The sequence below is a fragment of the Rhipicephalus sanguineus genome, chromosome 4 (assembly GCF_013339695.2).
Source record: "Rhipicephalus sanguineus isolate Rsan-2018 chromosome 4, BIME_Rsan_1.4, whole genome shotgun sequence".
NCBI lineage: Eukaryota > Metazoa > Arthropoda > Arachnida > Ixodida > Ixodidae > Rhipicephalus > Rhipicephalus sanguineus.
Window position 1 is genome coordinate 35,185,977 of NC_051179.1, and position 26,192 is coordinate 35,212,168.

Sequence of the window (26,192 nt, forward strand, 5' to 3'; positions counted from 1 at the left end):
TTGCCCTAACGTTAAAGGTTTATTAATAAATGATTTTTTGAATCACCTCGACTTCGACGAGCAGCCCGTTTCATTCGAGTGGACGCCGAACCCCCACAATATATATATATATATATATATATATATATATATATATATATATATATATATATATATATATATCCCGTCCCATCCAGCAATGAATCAAAAAGTTCTGCAAGATACATTGCAAATACTGTACTTCGTTCTTGCATTGTCGATAAAGCCCAGTAATCTTTAATAATCGTTGCCTCCTCATTCACCCCCTAACGACACGTCAGAATGTCTTTACTTGGCTCAGGCATAATGTCCTACACAAAAGAAAAGAAAAGGACACACTGTTCGTTAAGTTTTAAAAAATGTGACACTGCGCGCGCCTTGCAGGACCCACATGAAGTTTTTCAACCAACCAACCAACTGCGACATCGAACAATGGTAATTGTACTTTCAACAGTTAATGTCCTTTATTGCCCCATAGGGTGCCCGTCAAACGATTTATATGAGAAGCTACGCGTCTTTCCTTTCTCGAATTTCATTCCTATGTTCTCGAGCCTTATAATTAATATGTCGACAGAGGTTTGATAGCAGAGATAAGGCAGGTAAATTAAATTCAGAGAGAATAGTGGCACCCATGATTCGTGATGACGCACGGTTTCTTTGTACTTCGATTTCCTGTCATCGAATCACGATATGCTACGAAATCTAGGCCTTCGTAGCTACCGCTGTTCGTTGTACATGTCCGCTGTATCTTTTCACTGTATCTGTATGTAGCCTCTACCTTGTTCTTCGGCACTCTGATATATGTCAGTTCTTGGTCCATTTATTACTTTCTATTGAACTGAGAAATCAACATTGACATTTTTGTTTATTGCAGGTATTACAACTGCTGTTTTTTGTTCTATTCCCAGCTGTGCTAGGATTTCCTAGTCATCATTTTTTATCGGGCTTTCAACTAGCCTATGGCTACAGGTCTGACAACTGTTTGTTAACTGTATATATAATATGAAATACTTTTGATTTTTGATTTGATTTGGTTTGCTTCTGCGAAGCGCGAGTGTCATATTCTCTATTCTCTCTATTCGCGTTATTTGAGGACTGCAGGTCCGGTGCCTGCCGACGGCAAGTTGTCGTTTCGTCCACTTTGCTTTCTTCACATTCATATCCCAATTACAACAATTAATTCCTCCCATACTTTCCTTGGCTCGATTATCTGTTGGTTCTCATTGAGGTCGTGTCTAACAAGCAAAAAGGAGCCCTTAAAATTCCCCTTCTTTCGTTCATTCACCAACAGGCGCGACACATGTTATGAAACACGGAGCGAGTATTCAATCAATAACTACGCGTAACCTACAATCCGCCATTTCAACTTGCATTACGATAAGAATTTTTACGTATACTGTCGCTATTACTCTTCCAATCTGTCTAATTTTAAGATTTATATCAGGCTTGCCTCATCCTACTGCCTGCTTCTCAGCCAATCCCTCAGAGGCAGAGCGAACTCTTCAAGCTGGACCCAATCTACGGAGCCAATTTTCCTAAGGTTGAGCTAGAAGTATATATACGCACCGAAACATTGAGTCAAGATTCGGCGGCGGGTGTTTCTGAAGTGCACTTTCTTAGAGGAAAGAAATTAAAATAATCGCTCTGGAATGAACAAGACAAAGAAAAATTAAGCGAAATACATCTGGAAACAAAAAATAAATGTTAAGAAGATTCTGGGGCGACGTCTCAACTCAACTTAAAGCGATCGCGGGATTCTTCGATCAATTTAGATGATAAAGCGTGGGAATGAAGTTCAGTTGTAACAAGAGAATCAACCCCGAAGCACACGAAAAAAAGCGGAAGCTGCACTAATTTAAGCAAGCAAGAACTAGAAATTCTAAAAAAACAAAAACAAATGTGTCCTTGAGCAAAGTAACACGAAAAAGAACTCACCATGACTCCGGCACAATGGAGGAGAGAAAGTTGGCGTGGTGAAAAACTGCGTCAGAAAAGAAAACAGAACAAGAAATGAGCAAGAATTATGAAAAAAAAAAAAAAAAAACAGAGTTATGTTCAGTCTCTGGCAAGCACAGAGGACGCTGTACTCTTTAGCAATTAAAATTAGAGCGCGCTTCGCTTCCGGGTTCTGTAACGGGATATTCTTAATGCAGCACCTTGGTGCTCCTTGACGTGACCGTCCTAAAATTAATGAGACACTCCATCTACGAGCGGCAAAAGTTTTTTGCCGTTGAGTGCACGTTCAGACGGTGCAGAGTGGACGCCTTCTTACACAAGTGCCGAGAACGCGCGCAACAAACGGGAACAGAATACGGTGTCGCGTAACAGGACACTTAAGAGGAAAACGATTTTTCTCATATTAGTAAAGTACTCTTTCACGATACCAAAAAACACCACGCTCCCTGCGAGAAGACGCTTAATAAGCGAGAAAACGCGCAAAAAAAAAAACAAAATGTGGGTGGCGACACCACCTTGAAGTTTCCGCAACATTAGCCGTGACGTCACATGTTTTGACGGCGCCTGCTAGGGACTGCGTAGTTCATAATCGGTAAAAATGAAGTACATTGTCCTCTGAGGGGGCCATTGACTTAACATAGCAAATGTGGAGTAATTTTGTTGAGCCAATGCCGCCAAAAGACGATAAATGCACTTTGAAATTCGTGACGTCACGCAGGGAAATTCCGACGCTAAATTTAAAAATAAAACTTTGAAATTTATTTTCTCCTCTATCAATGAACCTATGATGGCAAGATTAACGACATTATAGTTCTCAGAGCACAATTTATCGATATAAACCGATTGATTGTTTCTCTTTAGTGTCCCTTTAAACCCGGACGATTGAGTTCTAAGGAAGGTATAGCGCGACGCATGGCTGATTTAAATGTACAATACTGCCGAAGCAAAGAAGATTTGCACTTACAGAATGATTAAAGTTCAATTGCGACAGCAATAACGAAGAGCAAACCTCAGCTGTAGTTTCGATTTTTTTTTTTTTTTTTGGCGCGATAGCGTTAAACAGCTCGTTTTGCAGAAATTCCGGTGTCGGCGTCGGCGTCGTTCGTTGTGAACGAAAAATCCTCGTTGACGAAAATTCGAAATAGATGCAAATATGTAAATAATAAAAATATTCCCTTCGAGTGGGACACGGCAACAAGTTTTGTGGGCGTGCGTGAGGACGCAGCCACGCGCGAAACGTGGCGAAAACGGACCTGCCAAGTAAGTGTACTGGACCCGCCGGTCAGGCAGAAAAGAGAGAGAGATTTGCCACTGACCAGTGAAATCAACCCGCGCTCCATCTATCGTTAGCTGCAGGGGCGTAGCCAGAAATTTTTTTCGGGGGGGGGGATTCAACCATGCTTTATGTATGTTCGTGCGTGCGTTTGCATGTGTGCGCGTATATATACGCAAGCAAAACTGAAAAATTTTGAACCCCCAACCTCCCCCCTTGAATACGCCCCCGGTTAGCTGTTGCAAACACACCATGTCCCACGCTTGGCGGTACTGGCGTTAGTCAAAGCCGGTCGAGACCACGCGGCGGAGCGTTCGAGTTAACCGCGCTGACGGCTGTACCTACATCCATAATGCACGCGTTAACGTCAAGATTTTCAAGACGTTAGAGTGAGTTTCACTAACACCGTGCAGTGTGACAGAAGCAAACTTGTACACGCTATTGGCCTCGAGATCTTGGAGTGGCGCCCTCTCGCGTGTGACGTCAGAGCGAGGACTCCGCTCACAACCGCGCTGCAGCAGCCGCTGTTCCTGTATGCGGATCGTCTGCTTCAGGCGGGAACATTGTCGAACGAACAGCCTCGCGACGGTCAACTAATGCCTACAACGAATGCTTTCGAGTGTAATCTTGAACTTGTTTTAGTTGAGGCCCAATCGGCAGGGCCAAGAAATCCCCCGGATGGCCGACGAGTGCGCCGATGCCACCGACCGCATTGCTGGTAAGAAAGTGAAACCATGTGTGAGTGTTCTTGCTCGTTATCGTGTTTCTGCCGTACGATACTAATTAGTTTGGGTGTTTCTTTCGATATTTCAGTAAGCGTGCCGTTCTCCAGCATCTACAAGTATGTAGATAAAGCTCGTGAAAGGTCGCGGTGCCTCATCGAGGGCGAGGTGGTGTACGACGCAGGCCACGTTGTTGAATGCGCGGTCGAGGCCGTCAACGGAGATCGCATCACCGTCGCAGCTCTCGTCCTGCAAGCAAGTGCGCAAGTGCTGCCTTGTTGCACACCTCCCTGCCGATGCCCATGATCGCAGTTTGTCCCGTAATGTTGGTTCAGTGAGAACAATATTACGTCGTAGTTCATATTATTAATACCGCACAGGGCCGTCGCATGGGTATTAGAATATAACAAATAGTTAATCGCTGATTATACCACGCACAGGGGCAGGGCCACAGAGATTAACGTGGCAAAGGCACGCTGGGTCCAGTTTCACGCCACGCAGCCTAACGAAAAGCTTAAAGAGCTCCGCTTTTAAAAAAGTGTCTGCACTGCCTCAGGTGAAATCTTTTAGAGAATGTGCACTACACAGCAGCAACAGGTTTCGCTTATGACTTTATGATAAGCACTCTACTAGGCGCGCGCTTGTCTTTATAAGTAAAATACGTATGTACACCATCTAAATGCAGCCGTAGTCTCAGATATCCTGCGCCGCTCAGCTGAGCTCACGAGGCGCGCTTACGTGCGAGGCGATTCGGTGGCCGCGTCGTCGGCTCCTTGTAGAAGAACTGATAGTTGGGCCAGTTGGTGATAATACTTGAACATGTTTAACTTAGCGCAACGACGACGAGGACACAAGAGGAGACAAACCACAGCGTTGACTCGCAACTGAATGTTTTATTAGGGGCCTTCGCGGCAGGTTGTGGGACGGCACCGCACCTGGTGTAAGTCGCCTATGCTTATAGCCTGCGTGCAATAAACGGCTTAAGTATTGGCGAGGCGCTTAAACGTGGTCACAAGCTTACCTAAGAGTGGCGCGTACGGTTGGTAGCAGAAGTCACTGTCCGCGAAGTGATTGCTGCACACGGTCGATGAAGGCGTGGGGCGCATTCCCATTCTTAGCTTGACGATCCACTCCTTCTTCAGCTTCGGGTCCTTAGAGCAGTTGTGAAAGCTAATGCCTTTTTCACGAGCGGATGAAGTACACTGAGGCACAGAGCAATACTTCACCATTGCGCAGCGCTCGCCGCGGAGACAAGCGGCCGCTGTTCTAAGAAACAAAATGCTGTAGTTCTAAATGAATGTTAAAAGCAGTCCCGTGGTTGTTCAAACAGCATCAGTAGCCACCATACGCAAGATAACAATTGAACTGCTTTTTTGTTGAGATTTACCACAACGGTGGTTTCAACACGGCGCTGGGCCTACGTAGCAGACGAAAGCGCGCGAATCCCCGCTCTGACGTCATACAGGCGCCGTTCGCAGCGCCGCCATCGTTCGCACACCAGGCCAATAGAAAACAAGAAGTAACAGACCGGAATTGCTTGTCAAAAATCCAATCGATCAAAGTTACTAATTACTGCATCACAACAGTGACTGACAAATTTCAAAGCAGTACTCGATCACTTTCACATCACTTCCAGTTTCTCGCTCCAAGCGATTCTTTGCCTAAGCAGGCTAAGGTCGCCAAAAAATTGCACCATTTCCCGCTGAAGGGGAACATGAGGCGATGTGAAGCCGGAGCACTTGCACGATCGCGCTCCGTTGGCGTTCGTTGGGCATGCTACCGACCTCGCGTCGTGCAACGCGAAGAGGAACGCTACGCGCGTCTTGTCTTCTCTCTAACCTGGCCGTTAATTCTCACAGCGCGAGCGGGGAACGCGGTCGACAGGCGCGCGAGAGTGCGGCAGCGTAGGAGAGGAGAGAGAGGGGGAGGGGACGCCCATTCCCTGGTTCTCATCGCGGCGTTGCGCAGGAGAGAATTTCGGCATGTCTAGCCTGAGTTTCAGAGTAAGATTGGAGAGGGGAAGGAGAGAGGGGAAGTAGGAGAGGGGAAGTGGAGAGGATGAGTGGAGAGGGAAAGTAGAGAGGAGGAGTGGAGAGGAATAATGGTGATGAGGAGAGGAGGGGGTGAGGGGAAAGGGGAAGTGAAGAATAGGAGTGGAGAGGAGGTGTGTGGAGAGGGTATGCGCATGCGCAGTAAGGGTGATCACGCCGCACACCACCACCACCGGATTGAACTCCGCTATAAGATGCTTCACATCTAAAAAGTCGTTTTTGACATGACCTTGCCTCAAAATGAAACGGCTCACACGTCGAGCGATCGCGCAATTTTGGCAGTGCCACGTGTTGTATCGGATATAGGCTTGCGCACGCGAAGGGTCAGAGGAGGGGGGAGAGGCCCTAATTATTTATAGGGGACCGCCATTGATACCCCATACCTTCATTCAGTCGGACCTTTCATGTCATTTTTCAACGCGCAGGATTATGGCTGCGCATGTTTTCTGATGATAATGACGACCAAGGAGCGCTGATGTTGCATTCAAAGAACTTTTTGCGTCCCAACTCTACCCCGGAAGCCGTGGACCAATGGCAGGCATTTGTGAGGACCACGTTATCACTTCTGTTTCCTTTTTGAATCCACTGCCGAGCTCGTTTTCTTTCCCACTCGACCAACCAGGCGGTATAAAGGAGGAGGAGGAGGGGGGGGGGCAACTTGGCTCTCCCTAATGCGGTGAAACTTTCGAAAAAAAAAAGACTGTTACAGCTTCGAGACACGAAGCTAGCGGCTAAAACCGCCCGCTCATCGCGAGCCATTATCGAGTGTGAAATCCGCTTTTTTTGTTTTCTTAAGACGAAAGTCTTAGATGCCTCATCAAACGCGAAAACTGACCCGTCAGCGTCGGCGTCAGCACAAGTGGGTAAAAAAAATAATCATTTGATGACATCACTGGTCGCCGAAATTTTTGATAGCATCAAGACGTCACTATGACGTCACACGACATCTTCGCTTGGCCAAAGGTGGGCCGATCCCGGAGGCACAGCAAAACCACGTGAGGTGCAGAAAGCTGCGATGCCTCCGATCCTGGAGGCAATGCAAAACAACATTGGGTGCAGAAACATTTGGGGGGGGGGGGGGGGGGCGGAGTGATCAATACGATTGAATCGAATAAAAAGAAACAGTAGATGGCTTTCACATTGAAGTCGTCTTAGCACAATACATAAGAGACCGCGTGATATTTTTTCTTTTTTTTTTGCGAGTTCAACTATATCGCCTGGTTAGGGCTAACTGTAGCGTCTGTTGCGCTGCGCGTTTTTATGGAACAATTTCGTAACAAGGCTATATTCCGCCAGAGGGGCACGCCACCGCGTGAAACTAAAGTTATTTTTCAGGGACTTTACGTGAAACACGCGCCTTGCCCCACCTTACCCAAGGAGGTCGAACAAAAAGACAGAAAAAGAAAACGAAAGAAAGGAAAAGGCGGAAACAAGATGATCAGTAACGATGGTAAAAACAAGAAGGGCAACAGAAAAAAAAATGTCGGAATAGGAGAAAAGGAAGGGCACGTCAGCTGCAAGACACGCAGTCGAGCGCGAACGGTGCTGCGTCTACGCACAATGGTGTCGATGCAAAGCACCGTCCTCCTCCTCCCCTCCCCCCCCCCCTCTCTCTTTCTCTCAATTTTGTTTCTTTTATTTCTTCGCCTTCTTTTACCGGCCGAATGACGGGCTCGCGTTTTCCGCTCGGAAACACAGCGCTGTGTTTGCTTTCACCTGGAAGACTCGGCCTTCCCATCTCTCAGGTACCGGCGAAAGGAGGCAAAAGTGGCATAAAAAAAAACAATAATAAAGCAAATGAGCGATAGCCGTGTCCAGAACTACGGGGTTAGTTCCTCAGGTACCAACGATGACAAAAAATTGCAGTGGCTTAGCTCAGCTATGCCAGGATATACGTAGCGTTAGAAAGGTTCCGCTGATTATTCTGAGCTTTCCAGATTGTATAGGATTAGCTTGATTGTCATGCTTACTGCTGCTCCAATGACACACATTCGGCCACATCGTTAAGAACCGGTAGACCTGGCGGCATGGCCGGGTAACGATACTCAGTGGTAACGCTAAAGAGCGGAATGTTCTGCTTAACGAGAAAGTTCTTGTACGTTGTACAAACCCGCGCCACGGTTTCACCCCACTCAGGCGCCGCCACTAAACTTAACGTTTCACGCATGGCACTACTTAGCGGCGTTAAGTCTTTCATGTGCCATAGTCTTTCACACACGTCGCACACGAGTCCAAACGGATTGTTTACGAAGTCCGTCTCGAAGGTCCGAGTCGCACTGGCGCTTTCGCTAAGTTTCACAGTATAGGCAGTCGATCGGCGAGCCTTGACGTCATCGACGGCGTCTTGTTGTTGCTGCTACAGAGGTGGTCGGGCACGTCGCTCAGCATCCTGGCGACGCCACTTTGCTAGACGTTCCTCCCTTTCCTCCAGTGTCTCCGCAGCACGTTTAGCCTTCCTCTGTTCATTCTTCGTACGCTGAACCGCTAATTGCCAGGCAACTACTTCGGGATCCGATGACATAAGCTTCTCGGCTCTTCTGCGCCGTTGAGCAGCATTTGCGCCGTCCTTCTCCATGGCGTTACCCGCCTGAAAACGCCAGTCAGAGGCGCTATCAAGCGGCACCAGCGCATTGTCAGACGGCGGCTGCACAGCGAAGGCGAATAACTGCGAGCGCCATGGCTACGACGTCACCCCTCTCGAATGCGCAGAGCAGCAGCGGCGAGTCGCGCACCGGCGCCAGTCTCTTCCCGGCTACGATGCCACTCCTCGCGCTCTCCGCCACCAGCAGCGGCGGTGGCGGAGAGCGCGTGAGATGCCGGCTCCGCACTCATCCTCGCGCATGACAGCACGGCTCATGATGACCCACGCGAAACCGGCTCCGGCTAGGCAAGTGTAGCTAACGCTACAAAATAAACTCCGAAAACTCAGGTCTACTGCTTCTCTCCTTAAATGTGGTAACAAGCGTGGCAATCGCCGATTTTGTTGTTGTTGCTTTTGCTGTGGCAATATGCGCGTGACGGTCCCGTTTCTGACAGGCGAGGCTTTTTACACAGGAGCGAACGTAAACAATCATTACGTAGACTCGATTGACTTTCACATCAAAATAATATATAAGCATTTCCTGAGCATGACACTTGCTCAGAGCCATCTCTGTATACAGGAGATTTGTACGGTAGTCTAAAGTCAGCTACGAAAAATGGCATCAGTACTCCTTTAATATCCTCAACAGTGACAGACTACGTTACAGCGTAAAGGCTTTAGTCACGGCAGCTTGCTACAGCGTCTGTTCTGGGGCTCATAAAGAGCGGTCGGTTTGCGTTTGAACTTAAGGATGTTCGTTTATAATGCATCGCCGTACATAGTCATGGTTAAAGGACAGTGGGCTCATCACAGCTGCAATAACTATCTTGCGCAGTTTCAGTAAAAGAGACTGAACGTTTTAAATTGGGAAAAACAGCCGGAAGAGCGTTCTCGCTGGCCTACTATGATGCGTACTTAAAAATTTTAGTAAAAAAAAAACTTCGCAGACCCTTTCAAGCTATCTCATAGCCGGCACTGGCGGCAGCGCTTGGTCTTATTTTACCGCGCAACAAAAGAGCCAGCGCTATACTTAAAGCGGTCGTTGAAATTTGCATCCTATAACTTTTCGTGACCTAAACGCCGAGAGTACTACTTAACAAAAAAAAAAAGCGAGCGTAACAATGGGCTTTGTGAAGGTGAAACGGCCGGCAGATAAACACAAATTCTGTATCCTCAAAAGCACGTGCAAACGACAACGCACAAAAGGATCTCCAAAGGCGAAATCCCCATTTGAACTAGTCGAAATAGGCATTTCTTTAGGCATAGGACTCGGGAGAAGTTTTAGTTTTTCAAGTTTTGTCCGAGCTACATAATAACTCGGAAGGGTTTAACTTTAGAGGATGTCATAAAGCGTTTTACTAGAGAGATGAAAACGCCGGTATAACCGAAGTGCAAGACAAAAAAAAAGAAAAAAAAACGGAAGCCAAGGTATAAGATAGAGTCAGAAAGCGCTCCAATAACAGTTTTCTTTTTTACCCGTAAGGTGTGCAACTGTAAAGGCGTTACGTTGAGACTTTCAAAGAATGAGCATGCACCGGAGCAACCATATTACGTGGGAGGGCAGCAGGGCAGCTTGAAAAGTGGCCCCCAGAGTTTTGCAGCAGGGGCGTAGCCAGAACCTTTTTTTTTTTTTTCCGTGTGGAGGGAGACGGTAAGGTGGAGAGGGGGGGGGGGTCAACCACTCTTTATATAGGTTCGTGCGTGTGTTTGTACGTGTTTTATGTCTATACACATGCAAAAGTGAGAATTTCTGGATGGGGAATGAACACCCCCTTGTCCCCTTTGGCTACGCGAATCTTCGCAGGGAGCTTATAGGAGCCTACATTGTTTTCTCTCTCTCCCTCCTTCCACATTTCTTTCTTTCTTTCTTTCTTTTCTTTCTTTCTTTCTTTCTTTCTTTCTTTCTTTCTTTCTTTCTTTCTTTCTTTCTTTCTTTCTTTCTTTCTTTCTTTCTTTCTTTCTTCTTTTCTCTCTCTCTCTCTCTTTCTTTCCTTCCTTTTTCTCTTTCTTTCTTTCCTTCCTTCCTTCCTTCCTTCCTTCCTTCCTTCCTTCCTTCCTTCCTTCCTTCCTTCCTTCTTTCTTTTGTCTTAAACATGGCTACCGAACCTGCCATAAACATTTCGTGTCGGTCGGGACCAGTACGAGCACGGGAAGTGAGGTTCCCGCAGGAAGGAAGGCGGTCGAAGTGGGGAAGCAGGTGTTCAGGGCTGCAGCACTGACGATTCACTTAGGACGCTGGGCGCTCATGGCAACGCGTCTTCAAAGCAGATAACAAGGCGATAAACACGCAGCGGACTCCCCGCTTCTCGCCTTTCCTGTATGCGCGTGCGTGCGTGTGCTGAGGGCGACAAGTCGCGCGCCCCTGGTCGACCCTAGCGTCGTTATCAATCAAAGGTTAAGTAAGTCCTCTTGCTTTCTTTCTTTTTTCTCTCGCTCTCCCGTTATACATAGTGGTACGGGAAGGGGTCATATTCTTTCTTTATAGGTTCTTTTTTACCCCGGTTTAACGACTCTCTTTTTCCCTAAAGAATTCAGCAGCGGCTGGTCCCTGGAGGGAAGATGCTGCAATTTCGCGGAGCCATACATATGACCTCCCTTTCTTTTCCTTTCTCGCTATTCCCTCGCCAGTTTTATCCTTAGTCATTCTCAAAACGTAATACTGCCTTTCATTCAGTCGCGAGCGCTGCCAAGTGCGCGTCTCGACGAGCTGTGATTAAAAGATTCCGGAAAAAAAAAATCGAGTTCCCGGATAATGCGTCGGGAGTGTAATATTCAACTCTCCTGTGCAGACATATAAGGTCTCTTATCTCTCTATCTCTCAGTTTCATTATTGAGCTGGAAAAAAAATTCGATCACACAAAACATACAACATTTCAAGCACGACATATTTATGTTTTCATTCCTTTGGCGAAAGTCCTTCTACGGCAGACGCAGAGCAGCAGTGGTCTTTCCCATGTGTCTAGCGTCGCACATTCCCGGGACTACGACGACGACGACGACGACGACTGCTACTACTACTACTACTACTACTACTACTACTACCACCACCACCACCACCACCACCACCACCACCAGCACCACTACCACTACTACTACTATACTACCACTAAAGAAACATTGCCGTAAACATGGGGACGACGCAGGGCACGTAAAATACGTCTGTCAGCTGGATGCGACAATCTACGTAATGGAACAGGGGCGTAGCCACGGGGGGGGGGGGGTTCAACCCCCCCCCCCCCAACCCCGAAACTTTTCAGTTTTGCTTGCGTATATATACACGCACACATACAAACACACGCACGAACATACATAAAGTATGGTTGAAACCCCCCCCCCCCCCCCCCGAAAAAAATTTCTGGCTACGCCCCTGTTATGGAAATAATGAAAAGTAAGTCGCATATCAAGAAGCTGTACTAATATCATCACAGTCATCGACATCTTTTGCTAGGATAGTCGACTACAAGCAGATATCACTTACTGGAACGATCGATAGAAAAGCGACGCGCATATTTAGAGGAGGACATGCACAGCAGCTTCTACTTTTACATCCCTTGTTTCCTTATCTTGTTAATGCGACGCTAACACACATATTTAGCATCATCATCATAGTCATAATCATCATCATTACGTAACGCGACCAACGTGCCCTACGTGGACGGAAGCCCGACACGAAGCATGCTTGCGTGCGGGCGTACGCTCACAGAAATGGAGTTTTCAAGCGATAATGGCACCACGAGAACGGCAGCACTCAAAACGAGCTGTTCTTCATCCGAGGCGTTCTTGGAAAAGAAGCCATTCTATTCGCACAGCTGAAAATTTTAGCACCAGTCGGAACGAACGCTGTCGTGTAAGTTTCGATGTAAGACCTCGAACAGTTTAAGGATTAAAGGCGCCCTCTCGCCAGACAAGGATAAAGAAAACGGAATAACGCGAGATCTACGTTCAAATAATATTGCAAACCACGCCCGTTGCCTCAAAGGATCTGATTTCCAGAGCAGTACAATATATTCTAGAAGAACGCAAGATCTACGGTCCGAAAATATTGCAAAGTACTTCCATTGCCTCAACGAATCTGGTTTCCAGAGCAGCACAATACATTCTAAAATAACACAGATAATATACTAGGATATCGTAGTTGAATACTTCAACACAGTGTAATAATAGACGGTTCTATATATTAGTACCCTGGATTGCAAGAGAAGGCGAGAGCGCGAGGGGGAGGCAGAAAGTTAGGTGGGTAGATTAGATTAAGAAGTTTGCGGTGATAACGTGACCGCAGCAAGCACAGAAAGGCGTTTATCGTAAAAACATGGGAGATGCGTTTGCCCTGCCGCGGACGTAGTCAGGCTGATGATGATAATGTATCAGTATCAACCAACCTACCGAGCTTCCATGCTACCCAGCGCCAACACAGCGAGGCGAAAAGCTTTCACGGTTCCTAACGTTCTGGATGCCTTCGCAGACAAAATTCTTCAAGGCCTCCAAGACAATCAATCTTTAGACCTACTAGCGAGAGACGCGCGTTACCGGAAACAATGAAATAATAACGACGAAACGCTTTCGACAAGCGCTAACGCGGCATTCTTCTCCTTCTATATCTTCCTCAACCTAGAGTTTGACGAGTCGCACTCGGCAAAGTTGTTCCTCCACCTCACAGCGATGACACGGATGCGTGCCAACGAGCTAACGAGCTCTCCGGCGCGCGAGGTGCGTTGCGCACGCCCGCAAAGCAACGCAATCGGCTCTGCGTTTTTAGGGGCGAAGCTCCTTAAGGCGGCACCCGTTCGTCCCTCGTAGTCGTAGTCGTAGTGCGTAACCAGTCTTACGCTTTGACCTCCAAGGTGGTGCCGGTGGGAGATTTTTCCTGTGCGTTTTTGAACAATAAAAAATTCGCAGCGTTAGCTAAAAGCCGACTTCTTCTGTCTCTCATTCCCATTAGCAGCCATTCTTTACCTCCAAGGTAGTGCCTGGTGAGATTTCTCCTGTGCGTGATTAAACAATAAAAATTTTTGTTCACAACGCCGTTGATTGATGAAATAAACCAACGAAAGACGCCAGATGTTTTGTAAAAGCAAAACGAAAGAACGCCAGATGTTTCTAAAGCAAAACGAAAAGACGCCAGCTGTTTAACGAAAGACGCCAGATGTTTTCTAAAGCAATGGTTTTTCTAAACAATGAAAATTCACAGCGTACATGTAAAGTTAAAGTGAGCTACAAGTCGTCATAACTCATCGAACCTTTAGTATAAACGCGCCCGATCTCACGTCGGTGATGATGTACTGGGCAGAATTCACGGAAGATTCACGGTTTACCGATGAACCTCCGCAGCTTCGCCCACTCATCATCATTCACTCCGTGGATATGCTGTGATTTTTTTTCCCCCCGAAGGACTGCAGACTCCTTCAACAACGCCGCGCGTGCCGCGGGCGACATCGTCGTGTTGTGTTAACGCCAAAGGCGGTGTGCCTAGGTGACATTTAATCAAGCAAGTTGGCGAGAGGCTCGTCCTGTGTTTACGTAATCAAAACAGACCCGGTCGAGTATGACGAAGTTGATTACCATGAGTAGCGATTTCTATCTTCCCAACACAAAGACATGATAGCGCGCATTTGTAACCATATTCTAGATTCGGAAGTATTAAGCGGCCTGGCGATGCCCGCGTTGATTCTGTAAATTAAAGAAAAAAAATTCGGCTGATCCCACGTACTGCGGGAGTCGATGTTATGCGAAGCATGCGGCGGGAAGGTGACTGTGGCGTAATTTTTTTTACTGAGGGATACGTCACAAAATGACGCTAAAGATTTGTATAAATTTTATACGCACACATATACCTTGAATATGTGTTATATATAACCAGTTGTTTACAGTTGGGTAACGCTGCCAACGGCAACGAGGGCATTACCAACGCCAGAAGTGGTGATATGTAGTGCTTATACTTGTCCCTTATGATGGAGAACGCAGATACGTTTCACGAACCCGTGTGCATGTGTGGAAGAAGTTCTTCACAGTTCTTGACCAAGGTCATCATCACCGTGATCAGTGAGCACCAGCAGCTGGTCATGACTTCCAGGATCCGGTCGTGATCGCGGTGACGAGGGGTCCATGTGTAGTGTAGTATGTGGTATAGGAAAGCTGTTTGAATTCGTGGATGCCTCGGTCATTTCGTCGACAAATTTGTGAGTCGATAGAGCCGGCGACATGTCGGAACCTGAGGCCACCCTTTGAGTTGGTGAGGTACAGGCCGTTGAGGCTGGTAGGCCTGGATAGTACTACGTAGACCAACATCAGTGGATGGCGCTTGTCGTATTCGTAGACTACCTGGGTGCATGTGGCCTACGTTGCCTAGTCTACAAAGCGGCTGTCAACCAATCTGGCATCATCCTCGGCCAGCATGAGGCCATCGCCCAGCCTCGTAAGAAATGAAGAGGACACTGCGTCATTCTGGCGGACGGAGTGCACTTTCCGAAGCAGTGATGTGGATATCATTTGTAACTTTCGTTAATGTATTCCTGCGAGGTCGAGCAATGCTTCAATATAGCTTGCTGAATCATAGGAATAAAAATGTAACGTTTATTAGACTGCTATAAAAGCGGAGCCAACACTGGAAAAACAGACAATCTGATATGACGCCTGTATCGTAGGAGTACACATCGTAGGAGTATCATGTAGTGCTCATTGCTTCCTTGTAAAATTAGATAGCAAGCACCACAACCACAATTAACGTTGCATTGATATTACGCCCGCGTAGGCTGTTTTTCCAAACCAGTTTAGAGACCTGGCGTGACTCAGTGGTAGAATACCTGATTGCCACGCAGAATGCTTGGGTTCGATTCCTGCTGGGATCCTAATTTTCATTCTGTCCATTCGTCAAGTAAACGCTGCCGATGTCAGTTTTTCTTAACGCTCTCGCATTTAAGTTACCAATGTCTGTTCTCGCCGTTCCTGGTTAGATATAAACTGTCAATCACCTGTGGCGCATACCCGTACACCGCGGCCCGTTGCAAACGGGTATATGCCACACGTGTCTAGTGGAAAGGGTTTGACGACGTACGCGACAGGATTTTCACGTTATTCATGTCATGACCCGACAATCATACTCCTCAAATCCTCTTACCCTCCCATGCCAATTTTGGTCTACACCAGGTTAAGGAGGCGATCATGAGAGCACCCAGACGTAGGCGGCTAGATAGATAGATAGATAGATAGATAGATAGATAGATAGATACGTAGATAGAAACGCTCAAAGTGCCAAAGGTTCGCTAAGAAATGCTTCGCATTTAAAAGACTAACACGACATGTTCTCGATGGACTGTCGTTATTCCCACACTTGTTCGGAGGAAGCCCTACAAGTGCTGAGGCTGCTCAAAGCTGCTCCCGCACCTGACCAACGCCACCTAGAAATATGTGGTGTTGACCAGACAGACACAGAGATGGAACCAACACAGACGTTGGAACTGTAGGAGGCGCGATGGTCCAGCAAGAATAATTTGTTTCAATAAAGTTTTTCTGTTCAGTTCTGTACTGTAACGTATCAATTGCATGCGTGAGAAGGTGAAATGAGCGCGCAAGTCACTTGCTCCGATGATTCGTTATTGCGCATAACCAGAATCTCAGAGATGCTCTGCGCACTAGGTATATAGCAGCGGTGTACGACACCCTTTTACAAGGACCCTTTCGATCGCGCTCGAGTTGAATCGGGTCAAAATCAATTCAGATTATAATTGCTACTGTATGTAACTTGGGTGAGATTCATCGTAGTGTTGGAGCAATCCCTTCTGCGTTTATTTCGGTGCATCTGACATTTCGAAATATTCCTTGAAACTTCTCGAACAGCGGCTATTTGATTCGAAGGCCGGATCATACAGGTCACAACGCAATTCGAAATTTTTACAGCATTAAGGGCTACATGAAATGTTATGCCATTCCGGCAATACAAACTTATTCCCTACAAGTAAAGTTAAGTGTACGCGTTAAAGGAAAGGCTGCGCATGATGTGAAATTAGAATACGGTGCTGTGCAAAGTAAACTTAATTTGGCCTCAAATGCGAAGAACCAAGGCGTAGACATTGGAGCGCTTTTCTTTTCATTGTTCTTTATTACGTGTTACGCCTGGGTTTAACGCGTCCGTGACCAAAGCAGTATCTGCAAGGCAGTGTTTCATCATACCACAGATACAAGTGGCCCACTGAGACGCATTATCAAAGGAAAACCATAACAGTGTCCCAGGGGAAAAAAAAGAAGAAGAAAGAACCTGCACAGCTCAACTTTCTGCAGTCCGGGAATTTTTATTCAATTGCGATGCTTCCCTTCTCAGGAACCTCGCCTAAGGTTTCTTTTGTGTCGTCGTGCCACATTAAGTGCCATAAGTCCTTCTTATACGAATTCCGCTTGTGCAATTTGAAACGCCAGAAACGGAGGGGCAGTGTACGCAATACGTCGCCATATTCTCTTTTTTATATCTAATTATTTCGGTCTTCTCTCGTTCTTTCATTCTCTCTCCTATGTTTCGTTTTTCTTTCTTTTTTTCTACGAAACAGGCAGGCAGGCATTGTGCGGCTCCTGTTTCGCAGTCATCTGCAAGTTGTCAAAATATAATTAAATTGCCGGGCTTTATTACGGGCTCAAGCCACGACAGCATTACGTGGCACGCCCTTGTGAGAGGATCCCGGGTTAATTTCGAGCGCCCGGGGTTCTTTAACGCGCACCTAATTCTAAACACGCGGGTGTCTTTTAACTCTCGCCCAAATCTAAGTCCGGCCGGGTGTCGAACCCCCGACCTTACAACAGTGCAACCTACCACGCCTCGTTACACGGATTGTAGTTATGACATTGTCGCGATAGGTAGTCACCCTCTGATTACATGCCAAATGTTGAATGTATAAAATGATCGCTAGGGAACATGAACTCCGCAGTGGGTCGCATGTTTCATGTGAAATTGCTGTTAAATGTTGTTACGCGTGAAAGCATAGACAGACCTTCCTTTCTGTAGTCATAGACGAACTTCAAAACAAATGTAGTAACGCAGCCCTTGGCGCGCCAAAAATCAAGCTCCGTGTCTTAATTTGCGGAACACGATAAGTGAGCACTCTTTGTTATTATGCACGCCACTGAAACATTGAAAAAGGGGGGGAGGGGGGGACACATCTTGCATTGCGTTCTCGCTGGAATGCGACAGCCGTGGCCGGGATTGAACCCGTGACTTAGAGATCTATAACTCGTTGCCGAATTATTATTTATGGACATTTTTTATGTTGCTGAACCAGTATATATTAAATGCCTGAAAATATACGAATCGTATTAGCTTTAGGTTTAGCTAGCACGTTAGCACGCTATCTTCAGGTTCGCTGCCTGGACCTTGGGCTTATCCCCCGGAATAAGCACACGCCATGAGGAAAAAGATGTGGTCACTGACCAAGCCAAGGTGAAAACATAGAGACATTTCGGAACCCGTACGGGTTCCCGGATCACACTAAGCAGGCAAGAGCTTTAAGTCGTTTTTTATTCTAAAATACGAGGTAGTGAACAGATGTAGCTGGCAGGTAGATTGCCATCTGTCCTCGCCCTGGCCGAGCACCTCGATAATCACGGTCAGTGCATCGATTTTAATAACGCCGCTAGAATAGCCAAAGAAAACCACTCGGCCACAAGACTACTCTTGGAATCGTTGTTTATTTAGTAGGCGGAGGACATCATCAACAAGACAGATGGCAATCTACCTGCCAGCTACACCCGTTGATTACGTCATATTTTAGAACAAAAAGCGACGGACGGTTCTTGCCTGCTTAGGGCGATTAAGGAACCCGTACGAGTCCCGAAACGTCTGTGTTTTTACCTTGACTTCGTCAGTGACCGCATCTTCTTCCTCATCATCCTACCTAAACTTTCATCGAACCCTTGACTACATAGAGCACGCACGACGCGGTTATCGAACATCCCAATCGTAACCAACCGTAGAAGCACTCACCGATCTTGGTGAAACCGGCGAGTATGATGAAGACCGTGAAGACGAAGGGCACGCTGACGAAGTTCCACCGGATGCTGGCCACCGTCACGCCGTGGTGGCCCTCGGTGTGCTCGTGCTCGCGCTCGGCTGCGCACTGAGCCTCGCGGTCTACGTCCCCGACTCCGGTCTGGTGCGCGGGGGCGCCTACAACTTCGTCCGGGCCGTGAGAGGGCGGCGAGCGGTGCGACGAACCCACGGCCGTCGCCAGGGGGTCGTCTCGACCTGACGAAGACCACCGGTCGGCCGGCAGGCCCGCCCGGTCACCTGAAGGAGACGCGCGCACGACGACGTCCATTTATTAGAGGCTCGAGTACCGAATAAACCTCCTTGGTACCGAATGACACTCTTTGCTACGTTTACAGACCACCCTGTCAAGCGCCGCTGCGAGTTGATGCAAAAGGTATGGAATGGGTTAAGCTAAGGGTTGTATATGATGGAGTGGACTTTGAGGTAAGTCGTAAAAATAAGGTCATAAAATAAAAATAATAAAATATGATTAGTGAGAATTAGTATAAACAGCAATTAGTTAAACGCTTAGGCAAACTGGTACGAAAATGATGGTTGTGATTCAAGAGAAGAGGTATATTTTAAGGCGAAAGTCTTACCAATCTCATAAACGAGAGAAGGGACCATCGACGTCGGTGTCAACACGAACGATGCAAAAAGTCACGTGGCTCGCAAGATTTCTTTTTCATTTCGTTTCTTTATTTGTTTTCACTGCGAAAGATCGAGCAATGGCGGTGACCAAGGTAAAAGCTGCAGTGAGACAGCTTCAGGTGAGACTGGTGAGCCAGCTTGAGATTGAATGACTTTCGCCTGTCTCAGGACTCCTGCGATCGATTCTATTTCGGCATTGGGCACAAGTTGGCCCATTAGTAAACGGTATTTATTTCACATTCTCGTTGGTGAACGCTGTTACAACAGGTGGAGGCGAAAAATGCTCGAGGCCCGAGCACTTAGATTTAGGTGCTCGTTCAAGAACCCCCCGGAGGCGGTCGAAATTTCCGGAGCCCTCCACTACGGCGTCCCTCATAATAATATCGCGGTTTTGGGACGTTAAACCCCAGCAAATATTGAACGCTGTTACAACACGTAAGCGACTGCGAGAGAGCAGAAAGCCGTCCCAGTTAATATTACATATGCCATCGGTCACCCACTTTGGGAGCTCGTCAATGTACTTCCACTCCCAGTTCAACCAAGGAGGTCATTTTTTTTTAAAGAAAATATGGTGGAGTGGAGGTTCTTGCAAGGCCTTGCCAGCAATAGTGAAGCTGTTGCTTGCCCTCCCTTTATCTCGGAAGCGTGCTCTTTTCGGGTGGTGCCCGCTTAGAGATCAATTTGTTTTGCTCTGTTGATGTAAGCGCTAGGTTAATTCGAAAGTTAGAGATCGTTGTTCACCACGAAAGTATATGAGTATTGATGACTTGATCTTGCCAAGACTTTGATGTTGCTTGAGGAAACCAATAACTAAAACACACACATTGAGCGTTATTTGTCCGGAAAATGTTTCCATAATGAAATCGTAGGGCGCGGGAGGGGAACGCTCCCTTTCCTTCACCGAATACTAACGTTTTATCCTGCCCCTAAAAAATGGCGGCCCCGGCCGCAATCTCAGGGCGTGTACGGCTACGCTCTTGTTTAGAAAAAAAAATGGCACTCTATATCCCACTACGCGAGAGCTGTATGAAGGCGTCCAGGAAGGAAGTACGCATTAAGCATGTGCTTGCAACAAATGGTAAGCGATTTAAAGGACGCTAAAGCGAAACAATGAAAGAGTTTCGAGTGATAAATCGCACTCTGAGATCTCCGATGTCGTTAAGTTCACCGTAATAGGTTTATCAATAGCGGAGAAAATCAAGTTCAAAGCTTTGTTTTTAAATTGCCGTTTGTGACGTCACGGATTTCAAATTGTATTTTTCCTATTTTGACGATATTGACGCGACGGAAGTTCCTGAAACTCGGTACGTAGTACCAAGGTTTGGACAACGTAGTACTTCATTGTTACTGATTAGGAACTACGTAGGACCTAGTAGACGCCGTCAAAATCTGTGACGTCATGGTGTTTGGTGCGGGAACTTCAAGGTGGCGTCGCCACCCGCATTTTCTTTTCGCGCGTTTTCTCGCAGCAAGCGTGATGATTTTGGAGTTGTGAAAGGGTAATTTACTAATACGGGAAAAATCGTTTGCCTCTTCAGTATCCCTTTAAAGTACTGTGTACTTTACTAAGGGAGAGCCCTAAGCCATACCACTCATTAAAAATCTGCTACTTTAATTCCATTAGCTCGCCTTAACTCCATTTTTTTTTAATCCACTTGCTTTAAACCCACTTTCTGACTTTCTTCTTTATGAGCCAGGCATTCTGAACATGCAATTGTGCGGCTAAACTAAGGAACAAAAAAAATGACGCTTGATGTGACAGCCACGAATAAAGAGAAACAAAGACACCTGTGGCAGGCGCCTTGCGGCTTTTATAGGTACTCAGTCTCTTTTCTCTTTCGTATTTATTGCGCTTGTCTTTTTTGTAAGTTGTTTTTATAAACACGTTTACGCGTACTGTAAGCGTGCTTGTTCCTTTTATTTGCGCAATAACCCGTTTACCCGTCACGTCCTACATATTATATGTACTGTCAGGATCGCTTTACTTAGGCGAATGCCATAGACGCCTCATCAAAAACGAAAAGTGACCATTGGCACCGGCGTAATTAACATGAACGATGCGAAAAATATAATCATCGTGCGATTACGTTATCGTGACGTCACATATCGCCACAATTTATGACACCGTCATAACTTCACGTAACGTGCCATATCACGCGGCATCGTCGCTGGGTCAAAGGTGGGCCGATCCAGGAGGCACTGCAAAAGCATGTTAGGTGCAGAAAACTTCCAGGAGGCGAGGGGGGGGGGGGGGTGGAATTTATACTAGCGAATGAGAAGAAAAAGACTGCTTTCGCCTTCGAGTCGTCTTCGGCGAATGCATTAGGGACCGTATGACTTTTCTTCTGATTATAACTTCTCGTATAAAGGGTCCCGCGTGCAGATTGGTATATTTTTGCTACTTTGGCAGACATTCCCGCATAAAACTATTAATGTTTTATTCTACTTATCAATAAAAAACGTGGAGGGCGCTTGAGCTTCGCCTACAAGAGTAGAACGCCATAGCTCAATCGGGCCCCGTGCGCATCGCCTTCGCATTTGCTAGCCTCGCTTCGGTTCTGGGTGCATGGCTCAATCCGTGCCGTAAGGAAACGAACGACTGCGCGCGTAACATTGGCTGTTCAAGGTATTCTAGAATGTCTACTGCAAGTACAGTTGTTAAATGCCCACTACGCCATAATTATTCCTTCTGCGAATCAGCGAAGGACCCACTACGTGTCCGTAAGGCAACACGCGATTCTACGCAGCTTTTCACTTTGTTGATGCTTTTTCTGCTGCTGATGATTAACTATGTCTGAGCATGTAGTATTGCGTGGGCCTTTAAAACATCCACTCGTTGCGCAATTCACATGTTTTGACGCCTGGCGCAATTCTACGCTTCTGCCGCGCAATATTACATGCGTTAAGGAGCCTTCTTCCACTTCATCACATCATATAGTGTTTTTTTTTTCGAAGCAGCTTCAAAAAATAGCGTGGCTCTGTGGTAGAATACCTGCTGCCACGCAGACGGCCTGGGTTGGATTCTCACTCGAACCCGTCGATTTTTATTATTTATTTTATTTGCATCTTTCTCGATTTTTCGGTCACGGACAAGATGATTTTTCGCTCACAACCAACGACGCCGACACCTACACCGACGCCGACACCGGAATTTCTGCGAAACGAGCTCTTTAACGCTATCACATTAAAAATTGCGCTGACCACCAATAAAGAGCATCTCTTCCAACCAAACAAATGCTGACAAAATGGCGAAGCCAGTGATGCCGCAATATCTCGGAATTTCGAGAATAGAAATATAATGTTAGTGGCAGCCCTAATAAAGTTAGCCGAGGAGATGTCGTTGGGGGGCTAGCCATAGCGCCTGCTTACATATACACACTGCACAACAATGACAAAACCAGGATGAACGACACATCCTGACACATGTGACAGGCGCCTTGTGTGCGTCTTTGTCTTTGACCGTGGCTGTGACATTGCGCTACTTAAAGCGCAGTTCTTCTCAAGCCTTACACGTACTGTTCAGCGCCGCCGGAACGCTTTCAGATGACGGCTCGAAGGTGCCTTTCGATAACACTCCTGGGAGCGGGATTTACCTGGCGTTATTCTTAGGGACCGATCGTGGAAGAAATGACACCAATGAAGAAGACACAGCAGACTTGACGACAGGGTGTAGGTGCCGCTAAACACCACTTTCTCAAAACAATGAAGAAGAAGAAGAAGAGGAAGAAGATGTTTAATGAGGAGAAGAAGGAGAGGTAAGACTGGAAAGCGGATTTCTAGCCTGCTACTCCTCACGGGGGCAAGGTGAGAGTGAAAGAAAAAGAGGGAGGTGTGATGATAGGTGACTATGGTATGGCACAATGAGTCACTGTACACACTGTCTTGCACGGGGACAGGACACGCGCGAAATATTTTGTACCGTAGCACATGCTCTATAGACGAGCATCTAAACCTGTCTCGCTTAGAAACCTTAATAGGCACTCTGAACTCCGCTGGGCATGGTCTACACGTTTCCATGCATCCAAAAGCTTGTCCTCCGAAAATGGTCGGGAGTGCAGGCGATCTATTCTAAACAATGAAGGTACATGTATAACCATAATCCCGACGCAAGTTCACCACTGTGTAAATTCCGCAATACCAATGCCCGAATTTCATATTACGGTGACATTTCAAAACCACTCCCGAGATACCATTCAGCGCTACATTCATTACCAGTCATGTTGTCAAGTTTCGTTTGTCGTCTACCTTAGTGCCGTTTCTTTCTAGATGAATAATCCCGACACAAGTCAAGCTCGAGGTTCACGCAGCCGAAAGAGGAACACGATGTACTTCGCACAATCTCTATTTCAAATAGTAATAATTGCTAGGGTTTCCCTTCCCAAGATGGCGATATGATTATGACGGACGCCTTGGCGGAGGGATCCGGAAATTTCGACCACCTGGGGTTCTTAAACCTGTACTTAAATCCAAGTACACGGCATTCCGTCTCCATCGAAATGCGGCAGCCACGGCCGGGATTCGATCCCGCGACCGTTGGGTCAGCAGACGAGCACCATAACCATTATAGACCACCGCGGCGGGTTCACTCTCTTCCAAGCGTAAAGTAATATACTTTAAAAGAGTTCAACGTTGCGCGAGTTGGCGTTTGGGCATTAATGTCATCGTAAGTAGTGCAGTGAAACGGCACAACAGAAAGGAAAACAGGAACCCAGGCGCATGTTTTTGCGCATGTGTTCATCTTTTCCTTTCTGTCGTGCCGTTTCGTTGTGCTATTTATGTACTAATAGACGTCTCTAAATACCCACCTGTGCGAACCTTCTATTGTCTTAATTTCGCTTCATGCGAATACCTCCGCTTAATGCATGCATTCGCTTAATACACACCTTGGTGCGAGGACTTGTTGGCAGTGGACGATGCGTCCACGTTGGCCAGCGGCCTGCTGGCGTTGCGCGGTCCTGATTCCGCGACAGTGGTGGTGGTGACGGCCACGTCCGGGGCGGCTGTGGCCAGCGTGGGCAGCGGCACATCGTTCGGAGACTGAACGCCGCCGCCGGGCGCGGAGCCGCCCGTGTGACGCCGATGCAGACTCCGGGACGACAGGCCCACCGAACCGGACCGCTGCTCTCGCCAGGAACCTGCGGGCGTCAGTGAAAGGCTTCAATTAACCGCAATTTTATTAAGGCGAAAACCTCGTATGTATCGTGAGTCAAGAGGTTTTGAGAGATTTGGCGAGACCTGACGACACTTCGCGAGACGTTGTTGGCGGAGGTGTCAACACGATTGATGCAAAAAAAAAGATACGTCACGTGATGCTTAAGAGAAGGTGTCCATCGGATCGGCGTACCAAGAGTAACATGAACTCAATGCCATATGACGTCATTACGATGGCACGGGTCCCCGGAACTTGTGACGTCATCATGACATCATCTAAAGATGCGCACATGACATCGCCGCGTAGTCAAAGGTAGGCCGGTCTCGGAGGCAGTGCAACGTCACGTAAGGTGTTGCAACGCCTTCGGGGGTGGATCAATGCAATGGACTGAAGAGAAAAAAAAAAAGAACAAGAAGATGATGGCGTTCGCCTTCGAGTCGTCTTAAGCGAATGCATAACTTAAGGGACAGTATGGTTTTTTTACTTAAACTCTCGTCATTGTGAGGTACAACATATGGTTTAGTGTTTACAAATGTGAACTTCTTTAATAAGTAGCCATATATATCGAACGAAAAACACTATAGCATTGAGCTGTTCAGCCTTAGTTGATGAGCGGGTGATTTCGGCGATGTGACGAGGCATGCCCAATCAATGTGACACTGCGACAGCGAGTTTAGTTGAGTCCAGGCTTGCCTTGACGTTTGTGTTCGCAGACAAAGCCGCATATAAGCGGTACCGTTAGCATAAGTCAATTCTATGAAACAACTCAGGTTCGCCACCCATTACAATGTCTCTGAGTACCAAGATGCTTGCCTATTCTCGGCAACTAGTACAACCCTGATTTCCCTGCTTCCCGACCGTCGCTCAACTCTCATCGACCCAGAAACCACTACTGGAGCACTTGCAAGTCCTCCCCGCCTCCCACCATTTCTCCAACACAAGATACTGCCGACGCCCACGCTGGGGCTCAAGCGTCTTAGTCTTCGCGCGTATGCTTTCACATCTGCAATTTGTCTTAGGGTGTATTGTTCCATAGCCCGAGAAACTTCCACTCAGAAAGACATCTGCAGTGGTACGATGTAATGTTGTCCAAAGCAGGCAACATGACGTTAAGTGTCTGACACTCAGTACAGAAAAGGAGCTGTGTTACTTTTCGCGGCGTAACTTATCAAGAAAACGGTTTTGTAGCGCTTCCTACACTATAGTGTAGGACGAGCAACAAAAGCGTTTTTGGCATTTTTAATGGGGAGCTATCTCACATGCGGCTTTAGTATCAGTACCTGAACCGTGTGACATGTTGCTTTCGCAAAAGCTATGCGTATCGGACAGAACTTCACTTTATTTCACTGAACGCTCTCATCGACGCCAGCGCTTCCTCCCTTTCATTGAATAAATGAATGAATTCCTGGCAATCACCACGAGGACTGTCCACAAAGCCCGCGAAACGGCGGAGAGCCTAGGGCTCCCCGTCCCGACGTGGGACGTGCTCTCTGCACCCTGACGAACAGCCGGGTGTCCTTCAGGACCATTTTCGGTAGAGAGAGAGAGAAAGAACTTTATTGAGTTCAGTAATGAAGCTTTACCGCCATCACCACCAAGAGGGTATGAGCCTCTACGTCTACACGAGACGAAGAAGAAGATAGAAAAAAAATACGCGAATTGTTTAGATAACGGCTACCTGCACTTGAAACCTGCTGCATAAAAGTGAGGTCCATTATATTTAAAATGAAAAGTAAACTTAATTCTGGACGAACATGAAACCTACTCTTGGTGCAAGTA

The 26,192-nt window shown here is 47.0% G+C and overlaps 1 protein-coding gene across 7 annotated transcripts in view; it reads right to left on the reverse strand.

Moving 5' to 3' along the window:
* LOC119389763 (sodium/hydrogen exchanger 1) overlaps nucleotides 1-26,192 on the reverse strand; it is a 295,572-nt gene that overhangs the window by 108,482 nt on the left and 160,898 nt on the right. For all 7 annotated transcript variants that reach the window (XM_037657148.2, XM_037657143.2, XM_037657149.2 and 4 more), the window contains exons 3-5: nucleotides 24,145-24,396; nucleotides 18,566-18,868; nucleotides 1,954-1,999 (exon numbers count right to left, since the gene is read on the reverse strand). In XM_037657148.2, coding sequence (XP_037513076.1) covers nucleotides 1,954-1,999; nucleotides 18,566-18,868; nucleotides 24,145-24,396 — 601 coding nt within the window. The remainder of the gene's footprint in view (nucleotides 1-1,953; nucleotides 2,000-18,565; nucleotides 18,869-24,144; nucleotides 24,397-26,192) is intronic.